Source organism: Oncorhynchus gorbuscha, linkage group LG12, assembly GCF_021184085.1.
Source record: "Oncorhynchus gorbuscha isolate QuinsamMale2020 ecotype Even-year linkage group LG12, OgorEven_v1.0, whole genome shotgun sequence".
Classification (NCBI taxonomy): domain Eukaryota; kingdom Metazoa; phylum Chordata; class Actinopteri; order Salmoniformes; family Salmonidae; genus Oncorhynchus; species Oncorhynchus gorbuscha.
In genome coordinates this window covers 18,683,152-18,700,729 of record NC_060184.1, presented here as the reverse complement: position 1 = coordinate 18,700,729, position 17,578 = coordinate 18,683,152, and the positions used below count along the sequence as shown (strand labels likewise).

The 17,578-nt window shown below is 37.5% G+C and overlaps 1 protein-coding gene and 71 non-coding genes across 121 annotated transcripts in view; all 72 read left to right on the top strand.

Annotated features, from left to right (window-relative positions):
• The window catches only part of LOC123990642, a 43,620-nt gene that overhangs the window by 20,955 nt on the left and 5,087 nt on the right, over positions 1 to 17,578 (top strand). For 38 of the 50 annotated variants that reach the window (XM_046291325.1, XM_046291358.1, XM_046291327.1 and 35 more), the window contains 52 exons: positions 291 to 346; positions 1,050 to 1,101; positions 1,537 to 1,584; positions 1,780 to 1,827; positions 2,020 to 2,075; positions 2,277 to 2,328; positions 2,778 to 2,825; positions 3,018 to 3,073; positions 3,275 to 3,326; positions 3,522 to 3,569; positions 3,762 to 3,817; positions 4,021 to 4,072; positions 4,518 to 4,565; positions 4,758 to 4,813; positions 5,013 to 5,064; positions 5,260 to 5,307; positions 5,500 to 5,555; positions 5,761 to 5,812; positions 6,008 to 6,055; positions 6,992 to 7,047; positions 7,249 to 7,300; positions 7,737 to 7,784; positions 7,977 to 8,032; positions 8,233 to 8,284; positions 8,730 to 8,777; positions 8,970 to 9,025; positions 9,231 to 9,282; positions 9,478 to 9,525; positions 9,718 to 9,773; positions 9,978 to 10,029; positions 10,467 to 10,514; positions 10,707 to 10,762; positions 10,970 to 11,021; positions 11,217 to 11,264; positions 11,460 to 11,507; positions 11,700 to 11,755; positions 11,959 to 12,010; positions 12,206 to 12,253; positions 12,446 to 12,501; positions 12,703 to 12,754; positions 12,950 to 12,997; positions 14,173 to 14,228; positions 14,431 to 14,482; positions 14,679 to 14,726; positions 15,409 to 15,441; positions 15,686 to 15,700; positions 15,893 to 15,948; positions 16,150 to 16,201; positions 16,397 to 16,444; positions 16,637 to 16,692; positions 16,898 to 16,949; positions 17,388 to 17,435. In XM_046291325.1, the coding sequence (XP_046147281.1) occupies positions 291 to 346; positions 1,050 to 1,101; positions 1,537 to 1,584; positions 1,780 to 1,827; positions 2,020 to 2,075; positions 2,277 to 2,328; positions 2,778 to 2,825; positions 3,018 to 3,073; positions 3,275 to 3,326; positions 3,522 to 3,569; positions 3,762 to 3,817; positions 4,021 to 4,072; positions 4,518 to 4,565; positions 4,758 to 4,813; positions 5,013 to 5,064; positions 5,260 to 5,307; positions 5,500 to 5,555; positions 5,761 to 5,812; positions 6,008 to 6,055; positions 6,992 to 7,047; positions 7,249 to 7,300; positions 7,737 to 7,784; positions 7,977 to 8,032; positions 8,233 to 8,284; positions 8,730 to 8,777; positions 8,970 to 9,025; positions 9,231 to 9,282; positions 9,478 to 9,525; positions 9,718 to 9,773; positions 9,978 to 10,029; positions 10,467 to 10,514; positions 10,707 to 10,762; positions 10,970 to 11,021; positions 11,217 to 11,264; positions 11,460 to 11,507; positions 11,700 to 11,755; positions 11,959 to 12,010; positions 12,206 to 12,253; positions 12,446 to 12,501; positions 12,703 to 12,754; positions 12,950 to 12,997; positions 14,173 to 14,228; positions 14,431 to 14,482; positions 14,679 to 14,726; positions 15,409 to 15,441; positions 15,686 to 15,700; positions 15,893 to 15,948; positions 16,150 to 16,201; positions 16,397 to 16,444; positions 16,637 to 16,692; positions 16,898 to 16,949; positions 17,388 to 17,435 (2,640 nt within the window). Of the gene's footprint in view, positions 1 to 290; positions 347 to 1,049; positions 1,102 to 1,536; positions 1,585 to 1,779; positions 1,828 to 2,019; positions 2,076 to 2,276; positions 2,329 to 2,777; positions 2,826 to 3,017; positions 3,074 to 3,274; positions 3,327 to 3,521; positions 3,570 to 3,761; positions 3,818 to 4,020; positions 4,073 to 4,517; positions 4,566 to 4,757; positions 4,814 to 5,012; positions 5,065 to 5,259; positions 5,308 to 5,499; positions 5,556 to 5,760; positions 5,813 to 6,007; positions 6,056 to 6,991; positions 7,048 to 7,248; positions 7,301 to 7,736; positions 7,785 to 7,976; positions 8,033 to 8,232; positions 8,285 to 8,482; positions 8,535 to 8,729; positions 8,778 to 8,969; positions 9,026 to 9,230; positions 9,283 to 9,477; positions 9,526 to 9,717; positions 9,774 to 9,977; positions 10,030 to 10,466; positions 10,515 to 10,706; positions 10,763 to 10,969; positions 11,022 to 11,216; positions 11,265 to 11,459; positions 11,508 to 11,699; positions 11,756 to 11,958; positions 12,011 to 12,205; positions 12,254 to 12,445; positions 12,502 to 12,702; positions 12,755 to 12,949; positions 12,998 to 13,682; positions 13,735 to 13,929; positions 13,978 to 14,172; positions 14,229 to 14,430; positions 14,483 to 14,678; positions 14,727 to 15,408; positions 15,442 to 15,685; positions 15,701 to 15,892; positions 15,949 to 16,149; positions 16,202 to 16,396; positions 16,445 to 16,636; positions 16,693 to 16,897; positions 16,950 to 17,387; positions 17,436 to 17,578 lie in introns of all 50 variants that reach the window. The other 12 variants (XM_046291316.1, XM_046291317.1, XM_046291347.1 and 9 more) reach the window with 12 other exon arrangements.
• LOC123992044 lies at positions 141 to 212 on the top strand. Its single transcript, XR_006831137.1, has one exon. It is a non-coding gene; the product is annotated as a small nucleolar RNA SNORD50 (small nucleolar RNA).
• Positions 388 to 459, top strand: LOC123992085. The gene has a single exon (XR_006831177.1). It is a non-coding gene; the product is annotated as a small nucleolar RNA SNORD50 (small nucleolar RNA).
• LOC123991963 lies at positions 644 to 715 on the top strand. The gene has a single exon (XR_006831059.1). It is a non-coding gene; the product is annotated as a small nucleolar RNA SNORD50 (small nucleolar RNA).
• On the top strand, positions 887 to 958 carry LOC123991962. Its single transcript, XR_006831058.1, has one exon. It is a non-coding gene; the product is annotated as a small nucleolar RNA SNORD50 (small nucleolar RNA).
• LOC123992112 lies at positions 1,136 to 1,207 on the top strand. The gene has a single exon (XR_006831203.1). It is a non-coding gene; the product is annotated as a small nucleolar RNA SNORD50 (small nucleolar RNA).
• LOC123991961 lies at positions 1,383 to 1,454 on the top strand. Its single transcript, XR_006831057.1, has one exon. It is a non-coding gene; the product is annotated as a small nucleolar RNA SNORD50 (small nucleolar RNA).
• Positions 1,626 to 1,697, top strand: LOC123991960. The gene has a single exon (XR_006831056.1). It is a non-coding gene; the product is annotated as a small nucleolar RNA SNORD50 (small nucleolar RNA).
• Positions 1,869 to 1,940, top strand: LOC123992043. Its single transcript, XR_006831136.1, has one exon. It is a non-coding gene; the product is annotated as a small nucleolar RNA SNORD50 (small nucleolar RNA).
• On the top strand, positions 2,117 to 2,188 carry LOC123992084. Its single transcript, XR_006831176.1, has one exon. It is a non-coding gene; the product is annotated as a small nucleolar RNA SNORD50 (small nucleolar RNA).
• Positions 2,370 to 2,441, top strand: LOC123991958. Its single transcript, XR_006831054.1, has one exon. It is a non-coding gene; the product is annotated as a small nucleolar RNA SNORD50 (small nucleolar RNA).
• Positions 2,624 to 2,695, top strand: LOC123991957. The gene has a single exon (XR_006831052.1). It is a non-coding gene; the product is annotated as a small nucleolar RNA SNORD50 (small nucleolar RNA).
• LOC123992042 lies at positions 2,867 to 2,938 on the top strand. The gene has a single exon (XR_006831135.1). It is a non-coding gene; the product is annotated as a small nucleolar RNA SNORD50 (small nucleolar RNA).
• Positions 3,115 to 3,186, top strand: LOC123991956. The gene has a single exon (XR_006831051.1). It is a non-coding gene; the product is annotated as a small nucleolar RNA SNORD50 (small nucleolar RNA).
• On the top strand, positions 3,368 to 3,439 carry LOC123991955. Its single transcript, XR_006831050.1, has one exon. It is a non-coding gene; the product is annotated as a small nucleolar RNA SNORD50 (small nucleolar RNA).
• Positions 3,611 to 3,682, top strand: LOC123992040. Its single transcript, XR_006831133.1, has one exon. It is a non-coding gene; the product is annotated as a small nucleolar RNA SNORD50 (small nucleolar RNA).
• On the top strand, positions 3,859 to 3,930 carry LOC123992083. The gene has a single exon (XR_006831175.1). It is a non-coding gene; the product is annotated as a small nucleolar RNA SNORD50 (small nucleolar RNA).
• LOC123991954 lies at positions 4,114 to 4,185 on the top strand. Its single transcript, XR_006831049.1, has one exon. It is a non-coding gene; the product is annotated as a small nucleolar RNA SNORD50 (small nucleolar RNA).
• LOC123991951 lies at positions 4,364 to 4,435 on the top strand. Its single transcript, XR_006831047.1, has one exon. It is a non-coding gene; the product is annotated as a small nucleolar RNA SNORD50 (small nucleolar RNA).
• On the top strand, positions 4,607 to 4,678 carry LOC123992039. The gene has a single exon (XR_006831132.1). It is a non-coding gene; the product is annotated as a small nucleolar RNA SNORD50 (small nucleolar RNA).
• LOC123991950 lies at positions 4,855 to 4,926 on the top strand. Its single transcript, XR_006831046.1, has one exon. It is a non-coding gene; the product is annotated as a small nucleolar RNA SNORD50 (small nucleolar RNA).
• Positions 5,106 to 5,177, top strand: LOC123991949. Its single transcript, XR_006831045.1, has one exon. It is a non-coding gene; the product is annotated as a small nucleolar RNA SNORD50 (small nucleolar RNA).
• LOC123992038 lies at positions 5,349 to 5,420 on the top strand. The gene has a single exon (XR_006831131.1). It is a non-coding gene; the product is annotated as a small nucleolar RNA SNORD50 (small nucleolar RNA).
• Positions 5,597 to 5,668, top strand: LOC123992082. Its single transcript, XR_006831174.1, has one exon. It is a non-coding gene; the product is annotated as a small nucleolar RNA SNORD50 (small nucleolar RNA).
• On the top strand, positions 5,854 to 5,925 carry LOC123991948. The gene has a single exon (XR_006831044.1). It is a non-coding gene; the product is annotated as a small nucleolar RNA SNORD50 (small nucleolar RNA).
• Positions 6,097 to 6,168, top strand: LOC123992037. Its single transcript, XR_006831130.1, has one exon. It is a non-coding gene; the product is annotated as a small nucleolar RNA SNORD50 (small nucleolar RNA).
• On the top strand, positions 6,342 to 6,413 carry LOC123992081. The gene has a single exon (XR_006831173.1). It is a non-coding gene; the product is annotated as a small nucleolar RNA SNORD50 (small nucleolar RNA).
• Positions 6,598 to 6,669, top strand: LOC123991947. Its single transcript, XR_006831043.1, has one exon. It is a non-coding gene; the product is annotated as a small nucleolar RNA SNORD50 (small nucleolar RNA).
• On the top strand, positions 6,841 to 6,912 carry LOC123992036. Its single transcript, XR_006831129.1, has one exon. It is a non-coding gene; the product is annotated as a small nucleolar RNA SNORD50 (small nucleolar RNA).
• LOC123992080 lies at positions 7,089 to 7,160 on the top strand. The gene has a single exon (XR_006831172.1). It is a non-coding gene; the product is annotated as a small nucleolar RNA SNORD50 (small nucleolar RNA).
• Positions 7,342 to 7,413, top strand: LOC123992109. The gene has a single exon (XR_006831200.1). It is a non-coding gene; the product is annotated as a small nucleolar RNA SNORD50 (small nucleolar RNA).
• On the top strand, positions 7,583 to 7,654 carry LOC123991945. Its single transcript, XR_006831041.1, has one exon. It is a non-coding gene; the product is annotated as a small nucleolar RNA SNORD50 (small nucleolar RNA).
• Positions 7,826 to 7,897, top strand: LOC123992035. Its single transcript, XR_006831128.1, has one exon. It is a non-coding gene; the product is annotated as a small nucleolar RNA SNORD50 (small nucleolar RNA).
• LOC123992079 lies at positions 8,073 to 8,144 on the top strand. The gene has a single exon (XR_006831171.1). It is a non-coding gene; the product is annotated as a small nucleolar RNA SNORD50 (small nucleolar RNA).
• Positions 8,326 to 8,397, top strand: LOC123991944. Its single transcript, XR_006831040.1, has one exon. It is a non-coding gene; the product is annotated as a small nucleolar RNA SNORD50 (small nucleolar RNA).
• LOC123991943 lies at positions 8,576 to 8,647 on the top strand. The gene has a single exon (XR_006831039.1). It is a non-coding gene; the product is annotated as a small nucleolar RNA SNORD50 (small nucleolar RNA).
• LOC123992034 lies at positions 8,819 to 8,890 on the top strand. The gene has a single exon (XR_006831127.1). It is a non-coding gene; the product is annotated as a small nucleolar RNA SNORD50 (small nucleolar RNA).
• Positions 9,067 to 9,138, top strand: LOC123992078. Its single transcript, XR_006831170.1, has one exon. It is a non-coding gene; the product is annotated as a small nucleolar RNA SNORD50 (small nucleolar RNA).
• Positions 9,324 to 9,395, top strand: LOC123991942. The gene has a single exon (XR_006831038.1). It is a non-coding gene; the product is annotated as a small nucleolar RNA SNORD50 (small nucleolar RNA).
• LOC123992032 lies at positions 9,567 to 9,638 on the top strand. The gene has a single exon (XR_006831126.1). It is a non-coding gene; the product is annotated as a small nucleolar RNA SNORD50 (small nucleolar RNA).
• Positions 9,815 to 9,886, top strand: LOC123992077. Its single transcript, XR_006831169.1, has one exon. It is a non-coding gene; the product is annotated as a small nucleolar RNA SNORD50 (small nucleolar RNA).
• LOC123991941 lies at positions 10,071 to 10,142 on the top strand. Its single transcript, XR_006831037.1, has one exon. It is a non-coding gene; the product is annotated as a small nucleolar RNA SNORD50 (small nucleolar RNA).
• On the top strand, positions 10,313 to 10,384 carry LOC123991940. The gene has a single exon (XR_006831036.1). It is a non-coding gene; the product is annotated as a small nucleolar RNA SNORD50 (small nucleolar RNA).
• Positions 10,556 to 10,627, top strand: LOC123992031. The gene has a single exon (XR_006831125.1). It is a non-coding gene; the product is annotated as a small nucleolar RNA SNORD50 (small nucleolar RNA).
• Positions 10,803 to 10,874, top strand: LOC123992075. Its single transcript, XR_006831167.1, has one exon. It is a non-coding gene; the product is annotated as a small nucleolar RNA SNORD50 (small nucleolar RNA).
• LOC123991939 lies at positions 11,063 to 11,134 on the top strand. The gene has a single exon (XR_006831035.1). It is a non-coding gene; the product is annotated as a small nucleolar RNA SNORD50 (small nucleolar RNA).
• Positions 11,306 to 11,377, top strand: LOC123991938. The gene has a single exon (XR_006831034.1). It is a non-coding gene; the product is annotated as a small nucleolar RNA SNORD50 (small nucleolar RNA).
• LOC123992030 lies at positions 11,549 to 11,620 on the top strand. Its single transcript, XR_006831124.1, has one exon. It is a non-coding gene; the product is annotated as a small nucleolar RNA SNORD50 (small nucleolar RNA).
• LOC123992115 lies at positions 11,797 to 11,868 on the top strand. The gene has a single exon (XR_006831206.1). It is a non-coding gene; the product is annotated as a small nucleolar RNA SNORD50 (small nucleolar RNA).
• Positions 12,052 to 12,123, top strand: LOC123991936. Its single transcript, XR_006831033.1, has one exon. It is a non-coding gene; the product is annotated as a small nucleolar RNA SNORD50 (small nucleolar RNA).
• On the top strand, positions 12,295 to 12,366 carry LOC123992028. The gene has a single exon (XR_006831122.1). It is a non-coding gene; the product is annotated as a small nucleolar RNA SNORD50 (small nucleolar RNA).
• On the top strand, positions 12,543 to 12,614 carry LOC123992074. Its single transcript, XR_006831166.1, has one exon. It is a non-coding gene; the product is annotated as a small nucleolar RNA SNORD50 (small nucleolar RNA).
• On the top strand, positions 12,796 to 12,867 carry LOC123991935. Its single transcript, XR_006831032.1, has one exon. It is a non-coding gene; the product is annotated as a small nucleolar RNA SNORD50 (small nucleolar RNA).
• LOC123991933 lies at positions 13,039 to 13,110 on the top strand. Its single transcript, XR_006831030.1, has one exon. It is a non-coding gene; the product is annotated as a small nucleolar RNA SNORD50 (small nucleolar RNA).
• On the top strand, positions 13,282 to 13,354 carry LOC123991917. Its single transcript, XR_006831014.1, has one exon. It is a non-coding gene; the product is annotated as a small nucleolar RNA SNORD50 (small nucleolar RNA).
• LOC123992073 lies at positions 13,520 to 13,591 on the top strand. Its single transcript, XR_006831165.1, has one exon. It is a non-coding gene; the product is annotated as a small nucleolar RNA SNORD50 (small nucleolar RNA).
• On the top strand, positions 13,776 to 13,847 carry LOC123991932. Its single transcript, XR_006831029.1, has one exon. It is a non-coding gene; the product is annotated as a small nucleolar RNA SNORD50 (small nucleolar RNA).
• Positions 14,019 to 14,090, top strand: LOC123992027. The gene has a single exon (XR_006831121.1). It is a non-coding gene; the product is annotated as a small nucleolar RNA SNORD50 (small nucleolar RNA).
• LOC123992072 lies at positions 14,268 to 14,339 on the top strand. The gene has a single exon (XR_006831164.1). It is a non-coding gene; the product is annotated as a small nucleolar RNA SNORD50 (small nucleolar RNA).
• On the top strand, positions 14,524 to 14,596 carry LOC123991918. The gene has a single exon (XR_006831015.1). It is a non-coding gene; the product is annotated as a small nucleolar RNA SNORD50 (small nucleolar RNA).
• Positions 14,768 to 14,839, top strand: LOC123991931. The gene has a single exon (XR_006831028.1). It is a non-coding gene; the product is annotated as a small nucleolar RNA SNORD50 (small nucleolar RNA).
• LOC123991930 lies at positions 15,014 to 15,085 on the top strand. Its single transcript, XR_006831026.1, has one exon. It is a non-coding gene; the product is annotated as a small nucleolar RNA SNORD50 (small nucleolar RNA).
• Positions 15,257 to 15,327, top strand: LOC123992110. Its single transcript, XR_006831201.1, has one exon. It is a non-coding gene; the product is annotated as a small nucleolar RNA SNORD50 (small nucleolar RNA).
• Positions 15,499 to 15,570, top strand: LOC123991929. Its single transcript, XR_006831025.1, has one exon. It is a non-coding gene; the product is annotated as a small nucleolar RNA SNORD50 (small nucleolar RNA).
• On the top strand, positions 15,742 to 15,813 carry LOC123992026. Its single transcript, XR_006831120.1, has one exon. It is a non-coding gene; the product is annotated as a small nucleolar RNA SNORD50 (small nucleolar RNA).
• On the top strand, positions 15,990 to 16,061 carry LOC123992071. Its single transcript, XR_006831163.1, has one exon. It is a non-coding gene; the product is annotated as a small nucleolar RNA SNORD50 (small nucleolar RNA).
• Positions 16,243 to 16,314, top strand: LOC123991928. The gene has a single exon (XR_006831024.1). It is a non-coding gene; the product is annotated as a small nucleolar RNA SNORD50 (small nucleolar RNA).
• Positions 16,486 to 16,557, top strand: LOC123992025. The gene has a single exon (XR_006831119.1). It is a non-coding gene; the product is annotated as a small nucleolar RNA SNORD50 (small nucleolar RNA).
• LOC123992069 lies at positions 16,734 to 16,805 on the top strand. The gene has a single exon (XR_006831161.1). It is a non-coding gene; the product is annotated as a small nucleolar RNA SNORD50 (small nucleolar RNA).
• LOC123991927 lies at positions 16,991 to 17,062 on the top strand. The gene has a single exon (XR_006831023.1). It is a non-coding gene; the product is annotated as a small nucleolar RNA SNORD50 (small nucleolar RNA).
• Positions 17,234 to 17,305, top strand: LOC123992108. The gene has a single exon (XR_006831199.1). It is a non-coding gene; the product is annotated as a small nucleolar RNA SNORD50 (small nucleolar RNA).
• On the top strand, positions 17,477 to 17,548 carry LOC123991925. Its single transcript, XR_006831022.1, has one exon. It is a non-coding gene; the product is annotated as a small nucleolar RNA SNORD50 (small nucleolar RNA).

Sequence of the window (17,578 nt, the reverse complement as noted above, 5' to 3'; positions counted from 1 at the left end):
AACATCCATGCACAAACTTCATGTTAATATTTTGACTGTACTGTCTTTCAGGGAACTGCAGACCAGAATGGATGGGGAAAGTACATCTTGTAGCTAGCTGTAAGTATCTGTTAGTTTTGTGCAAACTCGTTGCAAGATTGTATTAAGGATGAACCTATCCCGAACCTGATTTCTGTAAGATTGACAACCCTATTGGATCTGACTTCTGAAATACCATTTGCAGATATATGATACCACAGTTGAACATGCACCAGGGTTTAATGTGAAACTGTTCATCTTACCGTTTTCAGATATGCAGACCAGAAATGGAATCCTCGACACCAGAACATGGCTTCCTGTAACGCCTGTAAGAATCTGTTGTCTACTCCTAGTTTTTTGCAAAGATTGTATTAAGGATGAACCTATCCCGAACCTGATTCCTGTAAGATTGACAACCCTGTCGGATCTGACTTCTGAAATACAATTGGCATAATTGATCATGATACATTTGAACATCCATGCACAATATAGTTAATGGTAAAAATTTTTTTTTTTACCATACTGTCTTTCAGGTAACTGCAGACCAGACATGGATGAGAAAATACAGTCTGTAGCTAACAACTGTAAGTATCTGTTAGTTTTGTTCAAACTCGTTGCAAGATTGTATTAAGGATGAACCTATCCCGAACCTGATTCCTGTAAGATTGACAACACTGTCGGATCTGACTTCTGAAATACAATTGGCATAATTGATCATGATACATTTGAACATCCATGCACAAACTTCATGTTAATATTTTGACTGTACTGTCTTTCAGGGAACTGCAGACCAGAATGGATGGGGAAAGTACATCTTGTAGCTAGCTGTAAGTATCTGTTAGTTTTGTGCAAACTCGTTGCAAGATTGTATTAAGGATGAACCTATCCCGAACCTGATTCCTGTAAGATTGACAACACTGTCGGATCTGACTTCTGAAATACAATTGGCATAATTGATCATGATACATTTGAACATCCATGCACAATATAGTTAATGGTAAAAACATTTTTTTTACCATACTGTCTTTCAGGTAACTGCAGACCAGACATGGATGAGAAAAATACAGTCTGTAGCTAACAACTGTAAGTATCTGTTAGTTTTGTTTTTGCAAGATTGTATTAAGGATGAACCTATCCCGAACCTGATTCCTGTAAGATTGACAACCCTATTGGATCTGACTTCTGAAATACAATTGGCATAATTGATCATGATACATTTGAACATCCATGCACAAACTTCATGTTAATATTTTGACTGTACTGTCTTTCAGGGAACTGCAGACCAGACATGGATGAGAAAAATACAGTCTGTAGCCAACAACTGTAAGTGTCTGCTCGTTTTGTGCAAACGCGTTGCAAGATTGTATTAAGGATGAACCTATCCCGAACCTGATTCCTGTAAGATTGACAACACTGTCGGATCTGACTTCTGAAATACAATTGGCATAATTGATCATGATACATTTGAACATCCATGCACAAACTTCATGTTAATATTTTGACTGTACTGTCTTTCAGGGAACTGCAGACCAGAATGGGTGGGGAAAGTACATCTTGTAGCTAGCTGTAAGTATCTGTTAGTTTTATGCAAACTCGTTGCAAGATTGTATTAAGGATGAACCTATCCCGAACCTGATTCCTGTAAGATTGACAACACTGTCGGATCTGACTTCTGAAATACAATTAGCATAATTGATCATGATACATTTGAACATCCATGCACAAACTTCATGTTAATATTTTGACTGTACTGTCTTTCAGGGAACTGCAGACCAGAATGGATGGGGAAAGTACATCTTGTAGCTAGCTGTAAGTATCTGTTAGTTTTGTGCAAACTCGTTGCAAGATTGTATTAAGGATGAACCTATCCCGAACCTGATTTCTGTAAGATTGACAACCCTATTGGATCTGACTTCTGAAATACCATTTGCAGATATATGATACCACAGTTGAACATGCACCAGGGTTTAATGTGAAACTGTTCATCTTACCGTTTTTCAGATATGCAGACCAGAAATGGAATCCTCGACACCAGAACATGGCTTCCTGTAACGCCTGTAAGAATCTGTTGTCTATTCCTAGTTTTTTGCAAAGATTGTATTAAGGATGAACCTATCCCGAACCTGATTCCTGTAAGATTGACAACCCTGTCGGATCTGACTTCTGAAATACAATTGGCATAATTGATCATGATACATTTGAACATCCATGCACAATATAGTTAATGGTAATTTTTTTTTTACCATACTGTCTTTCAGGTAACTGCAGACCAGACATGGATGAGAAAAATACAGTCTGTAGCTAACAACTGTAAGTATCTGTTAGTTTTGTTCAAACTCGTTGCAAGATTGTATTAAGGATGAACCTATCCCGAACCTGATTCCTGTAAGATTGACAACACTGTCGGATCTGACTTCTGAAATACAATTAGCAAAATTGATCATGATACATTTGAACATCCATTCACAATATAGTTAATGGTAATTTTTGTTTTTACCATACTGTCTTTCAGGTAACTGCAGACCAGACATGGATGAGAAAAATACAGTCTGTAGCTAACAACTGTAAGTATCTGTTAGTTTTGTTCAAACTCGTTGCAAGATTGTATTAAGGATGAACCTATCCCGAACCTGATTCCTGTAAGATTGACAACACTGTCGGATCTGACTTCTGAAATACAATTGGCATAATTGATCATGATACATTTGAACATCCATGCACAAACTTCATGTTAATATTTTGACTGTACTGTCTTTCAGGGAACTGCAGACCAGAATGGATGGGGAAAGTACATCTTGTAGCTAGCTGTAAGTATCTGTTAGTTTTGTGCAAACTCGTTGCAAGATTGTATTAAGGATGAACCTATCCCGAACCTGATTTCTGTAAGATTGACAACCCTATTGGATCTGACTTCTGAAATACCATTTGCAGATATATGATACCACAGTTGAACATGCACCAGGGTTTAATGTGAAACTGTTCATCTTACCGTTTTTCAGATATGCAGACCAGAAATGGAATCCTCGACACCAGAACATGGCTTCCTGTAACGCCTGTAAGAATCTGTTGTCTACTCCTAGTTTTTTGCAAAGATTGTATTAAGGATGAACCTATCCCGAACCTGATTCCTGTAAGATTGACAACACTGTCGGATCTGACTTCTGAAATACAATTAGCATAATTGATCATGATACATTTGAACATCCATGCTCAATAAAGTTAATGATATTTTTTTTTTTACCATACTGTCTTTCAGGTAACTGCAGACCAGACATGGATGAGAAAAATACAGTCTGTAGCTAACAACTGTAAGTATCTGTTAGTTTTGTTCAAACTCGTTGCAAGATTGTATTAAGGATGAACCTATCCCGAACCTGATTCCTGTAAGATTGACAACACTGTCGGATCTGACTTCTGAAATACAATTAGCATAATTGATCATGATACATTTGAACATCCATGCACAAACTTCATGTTAATATTTTGACTGTACTGTCTTTCAGGGAACTGCAGACCAGAATGGATGGGGAAAGTACATCTTGTAGCTAGCTGTAAGTATCTGTTAGTTTTGTGCAAACTCGTTGCAAGATTGTATTAAGGATGAACCTATCCCGAACCTGATTTCTGTAAGATTGACAACCCTATTGGATCTGACTTCTGAAATACCATTTGCAGATATATGATACCACAGTTGAACATGCACCAGGGTTTAATGTGAAACTGTTCATCTTACCGTTTTTCAGATATGCAGACCAGAAATGGAATCCTCGACACCAGAACATGGCTTCCTGTAACGCCTGTAAGAATCTGTTGTCTACTCCTAGTTTTTTGCAAAGATTGTATTAAGGATGAACCTATCCCGAACCTGATTCCTGTAAGATTGACAACCCTGTCGGATCTGACTTCTGAAATACAATTGGCATAATTGATCATGATACATTTGAACATCCATGCACAATATAGTTAATGGTAATTTTTTTTTTTTACCATACTGTCTTTCAGGTAACTGCAGACCAGACATGGATGAGAAAAATACAGTCTGTAGCTAACAACTGTAAGTATCTGTTAGTTTTGTTCAAACTCGTTGCAAGATTGTATTAAGGATGAACCTATCCCGAACCTGATTCCTGTAAGATTGACAACACTGTCGGATCTGACTTCTGAAATACAATTAGCATAATTGATCATGATACATTTGAACATCCATGCACAATAGTTAATGGTAATTTTTTTTTACCATACTGTCTTTCAGGTAACTGCAGACCAGACATGGATGAGAAAAATACAGTCTGTAGCTAACAACTGTAAGTATCTGTTAGTTTTGTTCAAACTCGTTGCAAGATTGTATTAAGGATGAACCTATCCCGAACCTGATTCCTGTAAGATTGACAACACTGTCGGATCTGACTTCTGAAATACAATTGGCATAATTGATCATGATACATTTGAACATCCATGCACAAACTTCATGTTAATATTTTGACTGTACTGTCTTTCAGGGAACTGCAGACCAGAATGGATGGGGAAAGTACATCTTGTAGCTAGCTGTAAGTATCTGTTAGTTTTGTGCAAACTCGTTGCAAGATTGTATTAAGGATGAACCTATCCCGAACCTGATTTCTGTAAGATTGACAACCCTATTGGATCTGACTTCTGAAATACCATTTGCAGATATATGATACCACAGTTGAACATGCACCAGGGTTTAATGTGAAACTGTTCATCTTACCGTTTTTCAGATATGCAGACCAGAAATGGAATCCTCGACACCAGAACATGGCTTCCTGTAACGCCTGTAAGAATCTGTTGTCTACTCCTAGTTTTTTGCAAAGATTGTATTAAGGATGAACCTATCCCGAACCTGATTCCTGTAAGATTGACAACACTGTCGGATCTGACTTCTGAAATACAATTGGCATAATTGATCATGATACATTTGAACATCCATGCTCAATAAAGTTAATGGTATTTTTTTTTACCATACTGTCTTTCAGGTAACTGCAGACCAGACATGGATGAGAAAAATACAGTCTGTAGCTAACAACTGTAAGTGTCTGCTCGTTTTGTGCAAACTCGTTGCAAGATTGTATTAAGGATGAACCTATCCCGAACCTGATTCCTGTAAGATTGACAACACTGTCGGATCTGACTTCTGAAATACAATTGGCATAATTGATCATGATACATTTGAACATCCATGCACAAACTTCATGTTAATATTTTGACTGTACTGTCTTTCAGGGAACTGCAGACCAGAATGGATGGGGAAAGTACATCTTGTAGCTAGCTGTAAGTATCTGTTAGTTTTGTGCAAACTCGTTGCAAGATTGTATTAAGGATGAACCTATCCCGAACCTGATTTCTGTAAGATTGACAACCCTATTGGATCTGACTTCTGAAATACCATTTGCAGATATATGATACCACAGTTGAACATGCACCAGGGTTTAATGTGAAACTGTTCATCTTACCGTTTTTCAGATATGCAGACCAGAAATGGAATCCTCGACACCAGAACATGGCTTTCTGTAACGCCTGTAAGAATCTGTTGTCTATTCCTAGTTTTTTGCAAAGCTTGTATTAAGGATGAACCTATCCCGAACCTGATTCCTGTAAGATTGACAACCCTGTCGGATCTGACTTCTGAAATACAATTGGCATAATTGATAATGATACATTTGAACATCCATGCACAATATAGTTAATGGTAAAAAAAAGTTTTTTTACCATACTGTCTTTCAGGTAACTGCAGACCAGACATGGATGAGAAAAATACAGTCTGTAGCTAACAACTGTAAGTATCTGTTAGTTTTGTTCAAACTCGTTGCAAGATTGTATTAAGGATGAACCTATCCCGAACCTGATTCCTGTAAGATTGACAACACTGTCGGATCTGACTTCTGAAATACAATTGGCATAATTGATCATGATACATTTGAACATCCATGCACAAACTTCATGTTAATATTTTGACTGTACTATCTTTCAGGGAACTGCAGACCAGAATGGATGGGGAAAGTACATCTTGTAGCTAGCTGTAAGTATCTGTTAGTTTTGTGCAAACTCGTTGCAAGATTGTATTAAGGATGAACCTATCCCGAACCTGATTTCTGTAAGATTGACAACCCTATTGGATCTGACTTCTGAAATACCATTTGCAGATATATGATACCACAGTTGAACATGCACCAGGGTTTAATGTGAAACTGTTCATCTTACCGTTTTTCAGATGCAGACCAGAAATGGAATCCTCGACACCAGAACATGGCTTCCTGTAACGCCTGTAAGAATCTGTTGTCTACTCCTAGTTTTTGCAAAGATTGTATTAAGGATGAACCTATCCCGAACCTGATTCCTGTAAGATTGACAACCCTGTCGGATCTGACTTCTGAAATACAATTGGCATAATTGATCATGATACATTTGAACATCCATGCACAATATAGTTAATGGTAAAAATTTTTTTTTTACCATACTGTCTTTCAGGTAACTGCAGACCAGACATGGATGAGAAAAATACAGTCTGTAGCTAACAACTGTAAGTATCTGTTAGTTTTGTTCAAACTCGTTGCAAGATTGTATTAAGGATGAACCTATCCCGAACCTGATTCCTGTAAGATTGACAACACTGTCGGATCTGACTTCTGAAATACAATTAGCATAATTGATCATGATACATTTGAACATCCATGCACAAACTTCATGTTAATATTTTGACTGTACTGTCTTTCAGGGAACTGCAGACCAGAATGGATGGGGAAAGTACATCTTGTAGCTAGCTGTAAGTATCTGTTAGTTTTGTGCAAACTCGTTGCAAGATTGTATTAAGGATGAACCTATCCCGAACCTGATTTCTGTAAGATTGACAACCCTATTGGATCTGACTTCTGAAATACCATTTGCAGATATATGATACCACAGTTGAACATGCACCAGGGTTTAATGTGAAACTGTTCATCTTACCGTTTTTCAGATATGCAGACCAGAAATGGAATCCTCGACACCAGAACATGGCTTCCTGTAACGCCTGTAAGAATCTGTTGTCTACTCCTAGTTTTTTGCAAAGATTGTATTAAGGATGAACCTATCCCGAACCTGATTCCTGTAAGATTGACAACCCTGTCGGATCTGACTTCTGAAATACAATTGGCATAATTGATCATGATACATTTGAACATCCATGCACAATATAGTTAATGGTATTTTTTTTTTTACCATACTGTCTTTCAGGTAACTGCAGACCAGACATGGATGAGAAAAATACAGTCTGTAGCTAACAACTGTAAGTATCTGTTAGTTTTGTTCAAACTCGTTGCAAGATTGTATTAAGGATGAACCTATCCCGAACCTGAGTCCTGTAAGATTGACAACACTGTCGGATCTGACTTCTGAAATACAATTGGCATAATTGATCATGATACATTTGAACATCCATGCACAAACTTCATGTTAATATTTTGACCATACTGTCTTTCAGGAACTGCAGACCAGAATGGATGGGGAAAGTACATCTGTAGCTAACTGTAAGTATCTGTTAGTTTTGTTCAAACTCGTTGCAAGATTGTATTAAGGATGAACCTATCCCGAACCTGATTCCTGTAAGATTGACAACACTGTCGGATCTGACTTCTGAAATACAATTAGCATAATTGATCATGATACATTTGAACATCCATGCACAAACTTCATGTTAATATTTTGACTGTACTGTCTTTCAGGGAACTGCAGACCAGAATGGATGGGGAAAGTACATCTTGTAGCTAGCTGTAAGTATCTGTTAGTTTTGTGCAAACTCGTTGCAAGATTGTATTAAGGATGAACCTATCCCGAACCTGATTTCTGTAAGATTGACAACCCTATTGGATCTGACTTCTGAAATACCATTTGCAGATATATGATACCACAGTTGAACATGCACCAGGGTTTAATGTGAAACTGTTCATCTTACCGTTTTTCAGATATGCAGACCAGAAATGGAATCCTCGACACCAGAACATGGCTTCCTGTAACGCCTGTAAGAATCTGTTGTCTACTCCTAGTTTTTGCAAAGATTGTATTAAGGATGAACCTATCCCGAACCTGATTCCTGTAAGATTGACAACCCTGTCGGATCTGACTTCTGAAATACAATTGGCATAATTGATCATGATACATTTGAACATCCATGCACAATATAGTTAATGGTAATTTTTTTTTTACCATACTGTCTTTCAGGTAACTGCAGACCAGACATGGATGAGAAAAATACAGTCTGTAGCTAACAACTGTAAGTATCTGTTAGTTTTGTTCAAACTCGTTGCAAGATTGTATTAAGGATGAACCTATCCCGAACCTGATTCCTGTAAGATTGACAACACTGTCGGATCTGACTTCTGAAATACAATTGGCATAATTGATCATGATACATTTGAACATCCATGCACAATATAGTTAATGGTAATATTTTGACTGTACTGTCTTTCAGGTAACTGCAGACCAGACATGGATGAGAAAAATACAGTCTGTAGCTAACAACTGTAAGTATCTGTTAGTTTTGTTCAAACTCGTTGCAAGATTGTATTAAGGATGAACCTATCCCGAACCTGATTCCTGTAAGATTGACAACACTGTCGGATCTGACTTCTGAAATACAATTAGCATAATTGATCATGATACATTTGAACATCCATGCACAAACTTCATGTTAATATTTTGACTGTACTGTCTTTCAGGGAACTGCAGACCAGAATGGATGGGGAAAGTACATCTTGTAGCTAGCTGTAAGTATCTGTTAGTTTTGTGCAAACTCGTTGCAAGATTGTATTAAGGATGAACCTATCCCGAACCTGATTTCTGTAAGATTGACAACCCTATTGGATCTGACTTCTGAAATACCATTTGCAGATATATGATACCACAGTTGAACATGCACCAGGGTTTAATGTGAAACTGTTCATCTTACCGTTTTTCAGATATGCAGACCAGAAATGGAATCCTCGACACCAGAACATGGCTTCCTGTAACGCCTGTAAGAATCTGTTGTCTACTCCTAGTTTTTTGCAAAGATTGTATTAAGGATGAACCTATCCCGAACCTGATTCCTGTAAGATTGACAACCCTGTCGGATCTGACTTCTGAAATACAATTGGCATAATTGATCATGATACATTTGAACATCCATGCACAATATAGTTAATGGTAAAAAAATTTTTTTTTACCATACTGTCTTTCAGGTAACTGCAGACCAGACATGGATGAGAAAAATACAGTCTGTAGCTAACAACTGTAAGTATCTGTTAGTTTTGTTCAAACTCGTTGCAAGATTGTATTAAGGATGAACCTATCCCGAACCTGATTCCTGTAAGATTGACAACACTGTCGGATCTGACTTCTGAAATACAATTGGCATAATTGATCATGATACATTTGAACATCCATGCACAAACTTCATGTTAATATTTTGACTGTACTGTCTTTCAGGGAACTGCAGACCAGAATGGATGGGGAAAGTACATCTTGTAGCTAGCTGTAAGTATCTGTTAGTTTTGTGCAAACTCGTTGCAAGATTGTATTAAGGATGAACCTATCCCGAACCTGATTTCTGTAAGATTGACAACCCTATTGGATCTGACTTCTGAAATACCATTTGCAGATATATGATACCACAGTTGAACATGCACCAGGGTTTAATGTGAAACTGTTCATCTTACCGTTTTTCAGATATGCAGACCAGAAATGGAATCCTCGACACCAGAACATGGCTTCCTGTAACGCCTGTAAGAATCTGTTGTCTACTCCTAGTTTTTTGCAAAGATTGTATTAAGGATGAACCTATCCCGAACCTGATTCCTGTAAGATTGACAACCCTGTCGGATCTGACTTCTGAAATACAATTGGCATAATTGATCATGATACATTTGAACATCCATGCACAATATAGTTAATGGTAAAAATTTTTTTTTTACCATACTGTCTTTCAGGTAACTGCAGACCAGACATGGATGAGAAAAATACAGTCTGTAGCTAACAACTGTAAGTATCTGTTAGTTTTGTTCAAACTCGTTGCAAGATTGTATTAAGGATGAACCTATCCCGAACCTGATTCCTGTAAGATTGACAACACTGTCGGATCTGACTTCTGAAATACAATTGGCATAATTGATCATGATACATTTGAACATCCATGCACAAACTTCATGTTAATATTTTGACTGTACTGTCTTTCAGGGAACTGCAGACCAGAATGGATGGGAAAGTACATCTTGTAGCTAGCTGTAAGTATCTGTTAGTTTTGTGCAAACTCGTTGCAAGATTGTATTAAGGATGAACCTATCCCGAACCTGATTCCTGTAAGATTGACAACACTGTCGGATCTGACTTCTGAAATACAATTAGCATAATTGATCATGATACATTTGAACATCCATGCACAAACTTCATGTTAATATTTTGACTGTACTGTCTTTCAGGGAACTGCAGACCAGAATGGATGGGGAAAGTACATCTTGTAGCTAGCTGTAAGTATCTGTTAGTTTTGTGCAAACTCGTTGCAAGATTGTATTAAGGATGAACCTATCCCGAACCTGATTTCTGTAAGATTGACAACCCTATTGGATCTGACTTCTGAAATACCATTTGCAGATATATGATACCACAGTTGAACATGCACCAGGGTTTAATGTGAAACTGTTCATCTTACCGTTTTTCAGATATGCAGACCAGAAATGGAATCCTCGACACCAGAACATGGCTTCCTGTAACGCCTGTAAGAATCTGTTGTCTACTCCTAGTTTTTGCAAAGATTGTATTAAGGATGAACCTATCCCGAACCTGATTCCTGTAAGATTGACAACCCTGTCGGATCTGACTTCTGAAATACAATTGGCATAATTGATCATGATACATTTGAACATCCATGCACAATATAGTTAATGGTAAAAAATTTTTTTTTTTTTACCATACTGTCTTTCAGGTAACTGCAGACCAGACATGGATGAGAAAAATACAGTCTGTAGCTAACAACTGTAAGTATCTGTTAGTTTTGTTCAAACTCGTTGCAAGATTGTATTAAGGATGAACCTATCCCGAACCTGATTCCTGTAAGATTGACAACACTGTCGGATCTGACTTCTGAAATACAATTGGCATAATTGATCATGATACATTTGAACATCCATGCACAAACTTCATGTTAATATTTTGACTGTACTGTCTTTCAGGGAACTGCAGACCAGAATGGGTGGGGAAAGTACATCTTGTAGCTAGCTGTAAGTATCTGTTAGTTTTGTGCAAACTCGTTGCAAGATTGTATTAAGGATGAACCTATCCCGAACCTGATTCCTGTAAGATTGACAACACTGTCGGATCTGACTTCTGAAATACAATTAGCATAATTGATCATGATACATTTGAACATCCATGCACAAACTTCATGTTAATATTTTGACTGTACTGTCTTTCAGGGAACTGCAGACCAGAATGGATGGGGAAAGTACATCTTGTAGCTAGCTGTAAGTATCTGTTAGTTTTGTGCAAACTCGTTGCAAGATTGTATTAAGGATGAACCTATCCCGAACCTGATTTCTGTAAGATTGACAACCCTATTGGATCTGACTTCTGAAATACCATTTGCAGATATATGATACCACAGTTGAACATGCACCAGGGTTTAATGTGAAACTGTTCATCTTACCGTTTTTCAGATATGCAGACCAGAAATGGAATCCTCGACACCAGAACATGGCTTCCTGTAACGCCTGTAAGAATCTGTTGTCTACTCCTAGTTTTTTGCAAAGATTGTATTAAGGATGAACCTATCCCGAACCTGATTCCTGTAAGATTGACAACCCTGTTGGATCTGACTTCTGAAATACAATTGGCATAATTGATCATGATACATTTGAACATCCATGCACAATATAGTTAATGGTAAAAAAGTTTTTTTACCATACTGTCTTTCAGGTAACTGCAGACCAGACATGGATGAGAAAAATACAGTCTGTAGCTAACAACTGTAAGTATCTGTTAGTTTTGTTCAAACTCGTTGCAAGATTGTATTAAGGATGAACCTATCCCGAACCTGATTCCTGTAAGATTGACAACACTGTCGGATCTGACTTCTGAAATACAATTAGCATAATTGATCATGATACATTTGAACATCCATGCACAAACTTCATGTTAATATTTTGACTGTACTGTCTTTCAGGGAACTGCAGACCAGAATGGATGGGGAAAGTACATCTTGTAGCTAGCTGTAAGTATCTGTTAGTTTTGTGCAAACTCGTTGCAAGATTGTATTAAGGATGAACCTATCCCGAACCTGATTTCTGTAAGATTGACAACCCTATTGGATCTGACTTCTGAAATACCATTTGCAGATATATGATACCACAGTTGAACATGCACCAGGGTTTAATGTGAAACTGTTCATCTTACCGTTTTTCAGATATGCAGACCAGAAATGGAATCCTCGACACCAGAACATGGCTTCCTGTAACGCCTGTAAGAATCTGTTGTCTACTCCTAGTTTTTTGCAAAGATTGTATTAAGGATGAACCTATCCCGAACCTGATTCCTGTAAGATTGACAACCCTGTCGGATCTGACTTCTGAAATACAATTGGCATAATTGATCATGATACATTTGAACATCCATGCACAATATAGTTAATGGTAATTTTTTTTTTACCATACTGTCTTTCAGGTAACTGCAGACCAGACATGGATGAGAAAAATACAGTCTGTAGCTAACAACTGTAAGTATCTGTTAGTTTTGTTCAAACTCGTTGCAAGATTGTATTAAGGATGAACCTATCCCGAACCTGATTCCTGTAAGATTGACAACACTGTCGGATCTGACTTCTGAAATACAATTAGCAAAATTGATCATGATACATTTGAACATCCATGCACAAACTTCATGTTAATATTTTGACTGTACTGTCTTTCAGGGAACTGCAGACCAGAATGGATGGGGAAAGTACATCTTGTAGCTAGCTGTAAGTATCTGTTAGTTTTGTGCAAACTCGTTGCAAGATTGTATTAAGGATGAACCTATCCCGAACCTGATTCCTGTAAGATTGACAACACTGTCGGATCTGACTTCTGAAATACAATTAGCATAATTGATCATGATACATTTGAACATCCATGCACAAACTTCATGTTAATATTTTGACTGTACTATCTTTCAGGGAACTGCAGACCAGAATGGATGGGGAAAGTACATCTTGTAGCTAGCTGTAAGTATCTGTTAGTTTTGTGCAAACTCGTTGCAAGATTGTATTAAGGATGAACCTATCCCGAACCTGATTTCCTGTAAGATTGACAACACTATCGGATCTGACTTCTGAAATACAATTGGCATAATTGATCATGATACATTTGAACATCCATGCACAAACTTCATGTTAATATTTTGACTGTACTGTCTTTCAGGGAACTGCAGACCAGAATGGAATGGGGAAAGAACATCTTGTAGCTAGCCTGTAAGTGTCTGTTAGTTTTGTGCAAAAAGATTGTATTAAGGATGAACCTATCCCGAACCTGATTCCTGTAAGATTGACAACCCTGTCGGATCTGACTTCTGAAATACAATTGGCATAATTGATCATGATACATTTGAACATCCATGCACAATATAGTTAATGGTAAAAATTTTTTTTTTACCATACTGTCTTTCAGGTAACTGCAGACCAGACATGGATGAGAAAAATACAGTCTGTAGCTAACAACTGTAAGTATCTGTTAGTTTTGTTCAAACTCGTTGCAAGATTGTATTAAGGATGAACCTATCCCGAACCTGATTCCTGTAAGATTGACAACACTGTCGGATCTGACTTCTGAAATACAATTGGCATAATTGATCATGATACATTTGAACATCCATGCACAAACTTCATGTTAATATTTTGACTGTACTGTCTTTCAGGGAACTGCAGACCAGAATGGATGGGGAAAGTACATCTTGTAGCTAGCTGTAAGTATCTGTTAGTTTTGTGCAAACTCGTTGCAAGATTGTATTAAGGATGAACCTATCCCGAACCTGATTTCTGTAAGATTGACAACCCTATTGGATCTGACTTCTGAAATACCATTTGCAGATATATGATACCACAGTTGAACATGCACCAGGGTTTAATGTGAAACTGTTCATCTTACATACGTTTTTCAGATATGCAGACCAGAAATGGAATCCTCGACACCAGAACATGGCTTCCTGTAACGCCTGTAAGAATCTGTTGTCTTCCTAGTTTTTTGCAAAGATTGTATTAAGGATGAACCTATCCCGAACCTGATTCCTGTAAGATTGACAACCCTGTCGGATCTGACTTCTGAAATACAATTGGCATAATTGATCATGATACATTTGAACATCCATGCACAATATAGTTAATGGTAAAAAAAATTTTTTTACCATACTGTCTTTCAGGTAACTGCAGACCAGACATGGATGAGAAAAATACAGTCTGTAGCTAACAACTGTAAGTATCTGTTAGTTTTGTTCAAACTCGTTGCAAGATTGTATTAAGGATGAACCTATCCCGAACCTGATTTCCTGTAAGATTGACAACACTGTCGGATCTGACTTCTGAAATACAATTGGCATAATTGATCATGATACATTTGAACATCCATGCACAAACTTCATGTTAATATTTTGACTGTACTGTCTTTCAGGGAACTGCAGACCAGAATGGATGGGGAAAGTACATCTTGTAGCTAGCTGTAAGTATCTGTTAGTTTTGTGCAAACTCGTTGCAAGATTGTATTAAGGATGAACCTATCCCGAACCTGATTCCTGTAAGATTGACAACACTGTCGGATCTGACTTCTGAAATACAATTAGCATAATTGATCATGATACATTTGAACATCCATGCACAAACTTAATGTTAATATTTTGACCATACTGTCTTTCAGGTAACTGCAGACCAGAATGGATGGGGAAAGTACATCTTGTAGCTAACAACTGTAAGTATCTGTTAGTTTTGTGCAAACTCGTTGCAAGATTGTATTAAGGATGAACCTATCCCGAACCTGATTCCTGTAAGATTGACAACACTGTCGGATCTGACTTCTGAAATACAATTGGCATAATTGATCATGATACATTTGAACATCCATGCACAAACTTCATGTTAATATTTTGACTGTACTGTCTTTCAGGGAACTGCAGACCAGAATGGATGGGGAAAGTACATCTTGTAGCTAGCTGTAAGTATCTGTTAGTTTTGTGCAAACTCGTTGCAAGATTGTATTAAGGATGAACCTATCCCGAACCTGATTCCTGTAAGATTGACAACCTGTCGGATCTGACTTCTGAAATACAATTGGCATAATTGATCATGATACATTTGAACATCCATGCACAAACTTCATGTTAAATTTTGACTGTACTGTCTTTCAGGGAACTGCAGACCAGAATGGGTGGGGAAAGTACATCTTTGTAACTAGCCTGTAAGTATCTGTTAGTTTTGTGCAAACTTTTGCAAGATTGTATTAAGGATGAACCTATCCCGAACCTGATTCCTGTAAGATTGACAACACTGTCGGATCTGACTTCTGAAATACAATTAGCATAATTGATCATGATACATTTGAACATCCATGCACAAACTTCATGTTAATATTTTGACTGTACTGTCTTTCAGGGAACTGCAGACCAGAATGGATGGGGAAAGTACATCTTGTAGCTAGCTGTAAGTATCTGTTAGTTTTGTGCAAACTCGTTGCAAGATTGTATTAAGGATGAACCTATCCCGAACCTGATTTCTGTAAGATTGACAACCCTATTGGATCTGACTTCTGAAATACCATTTGCAGATATATGATACCACAGTTGAACATGCACCAGGGTTTAATGTGAAACTGTTCATCTTACCGTTTTTCAGATATGCAGACCAGAAATGGAATCCTCGACACCAGAACATGGCTTCCTGTAACGCCTGTAAGAATCTGTTGTCTACTCCTAGTTTTTTGCAAAGATTGTATTAAGGATGAACCTATCCCGAACCTGATTCCTGTAAGATTGACAACCCTGTCGGATCTGACTTCTGAAATACAATTGGCATAATTGATCATGATACATTTGAACATCCATGCACAATATAGTTAATGGTAAAAATTTTTTTACCATACTGTCTTTCAGGTAACTGCAGACCAGACATGGATGAGAAAAATACAGTCTGTAGCTAACAACTGTAAGTATCTGTTAGTTTTGTTCAAACTCGTTGCAAGATTGTATTAAGGATGAACCTATCCCGAACCTGATTCCTGTAAGATTGACAACACTGTCGGATCTGACTTCTGAAATACAATTGGCATAATTGATCATGATACATTTGAACATCCATGCACAAACTTCATGTTAATATTTTGACTGTACTGTCTTTCAGGGAACTGCAGACCAGAATGGATGGGGAAAGTACATCTTGTAGCTAGCTGTAAGTATCTGTTAGTTTTGTGCAAACTCGTTGCAAGATTGTATTAAGGATGAACCTATCCCGAACCTGATTTCTGTAAGATTGACAACCCTATTGGATCTGACTTCTGAAATACCATTTGCAGATATATGATACCACAGTTGAACATGCACCAGGGTTTAATGTGAAACTGTTCATCTTACCGTTTTTCAGATATGCAGACCAGAAATGGAATCCTCGACACCAGAACATGGCTTCCTGTAACGCCTGTAAGAATCTGTTGTCTACTCCTAGTTTTTTGCAAAGATTGTATTAAGGATGAACCTATCCCGAACCTGATTCCTGTAAGATTGACAACCCTGTCGGATCTGACTTCTGAAATACAATTGGCATAATTGATCATGATACATTTGAACATCCATGCACAATATAGTTAATGGTAAAAAATTTTTTTTTTACCATACTGTCTTTCAGGTAACTGCAGACCAGACATGGATGAGAAAAATACAGTCTGTAGCTAACAACTGTAAGTATCTGTTAGTTTTGTTCAAACTCGTTGCAAGATTGTATTAAGGATGAACCTATCCCGAACCTGATTCCTGTAAGATTGACAACACTGTCGGATCTGACTTCTGAAATACAATTAGCATAATTGATCATGATACATTTGAACATCCATGCACAAACTTCATGTTAATATTTTGACTGTACTATCTTTCAGGGAACTGCAGACCAGAATGGATGGGGAAAGTACATCTTGTAGCTAGCAGTAAGTATCTGTTAGTTTTGTGCAAACTCGTTGCAAGATTGTATTAAGGATGAACCTATCCCGAACCTGAGTCCTGTAAGATTGACAACACTGTCGGATCTGACTTCTGAAATACAATTGGCATAATTGATCATGATACATTTGAACATCCATGCACAAACTTCATGTTAATATTTTGACTGTACTGTCTTTCAGGGAACTGCAGACCAGAATGGGTGGGGAAAGTACATCTTGTAGCTAGCTGTAAGTATCTGTTAGTTTTGTGCAAACTCGTTGCAAGATTGTATTAAGGATGAACCTATCCCGAACCTGATTCCTGTAAGATTGACAACACTGTCGGATCTGACTTCTGAAATACAATTAGCATAATTGATCATGATACATTT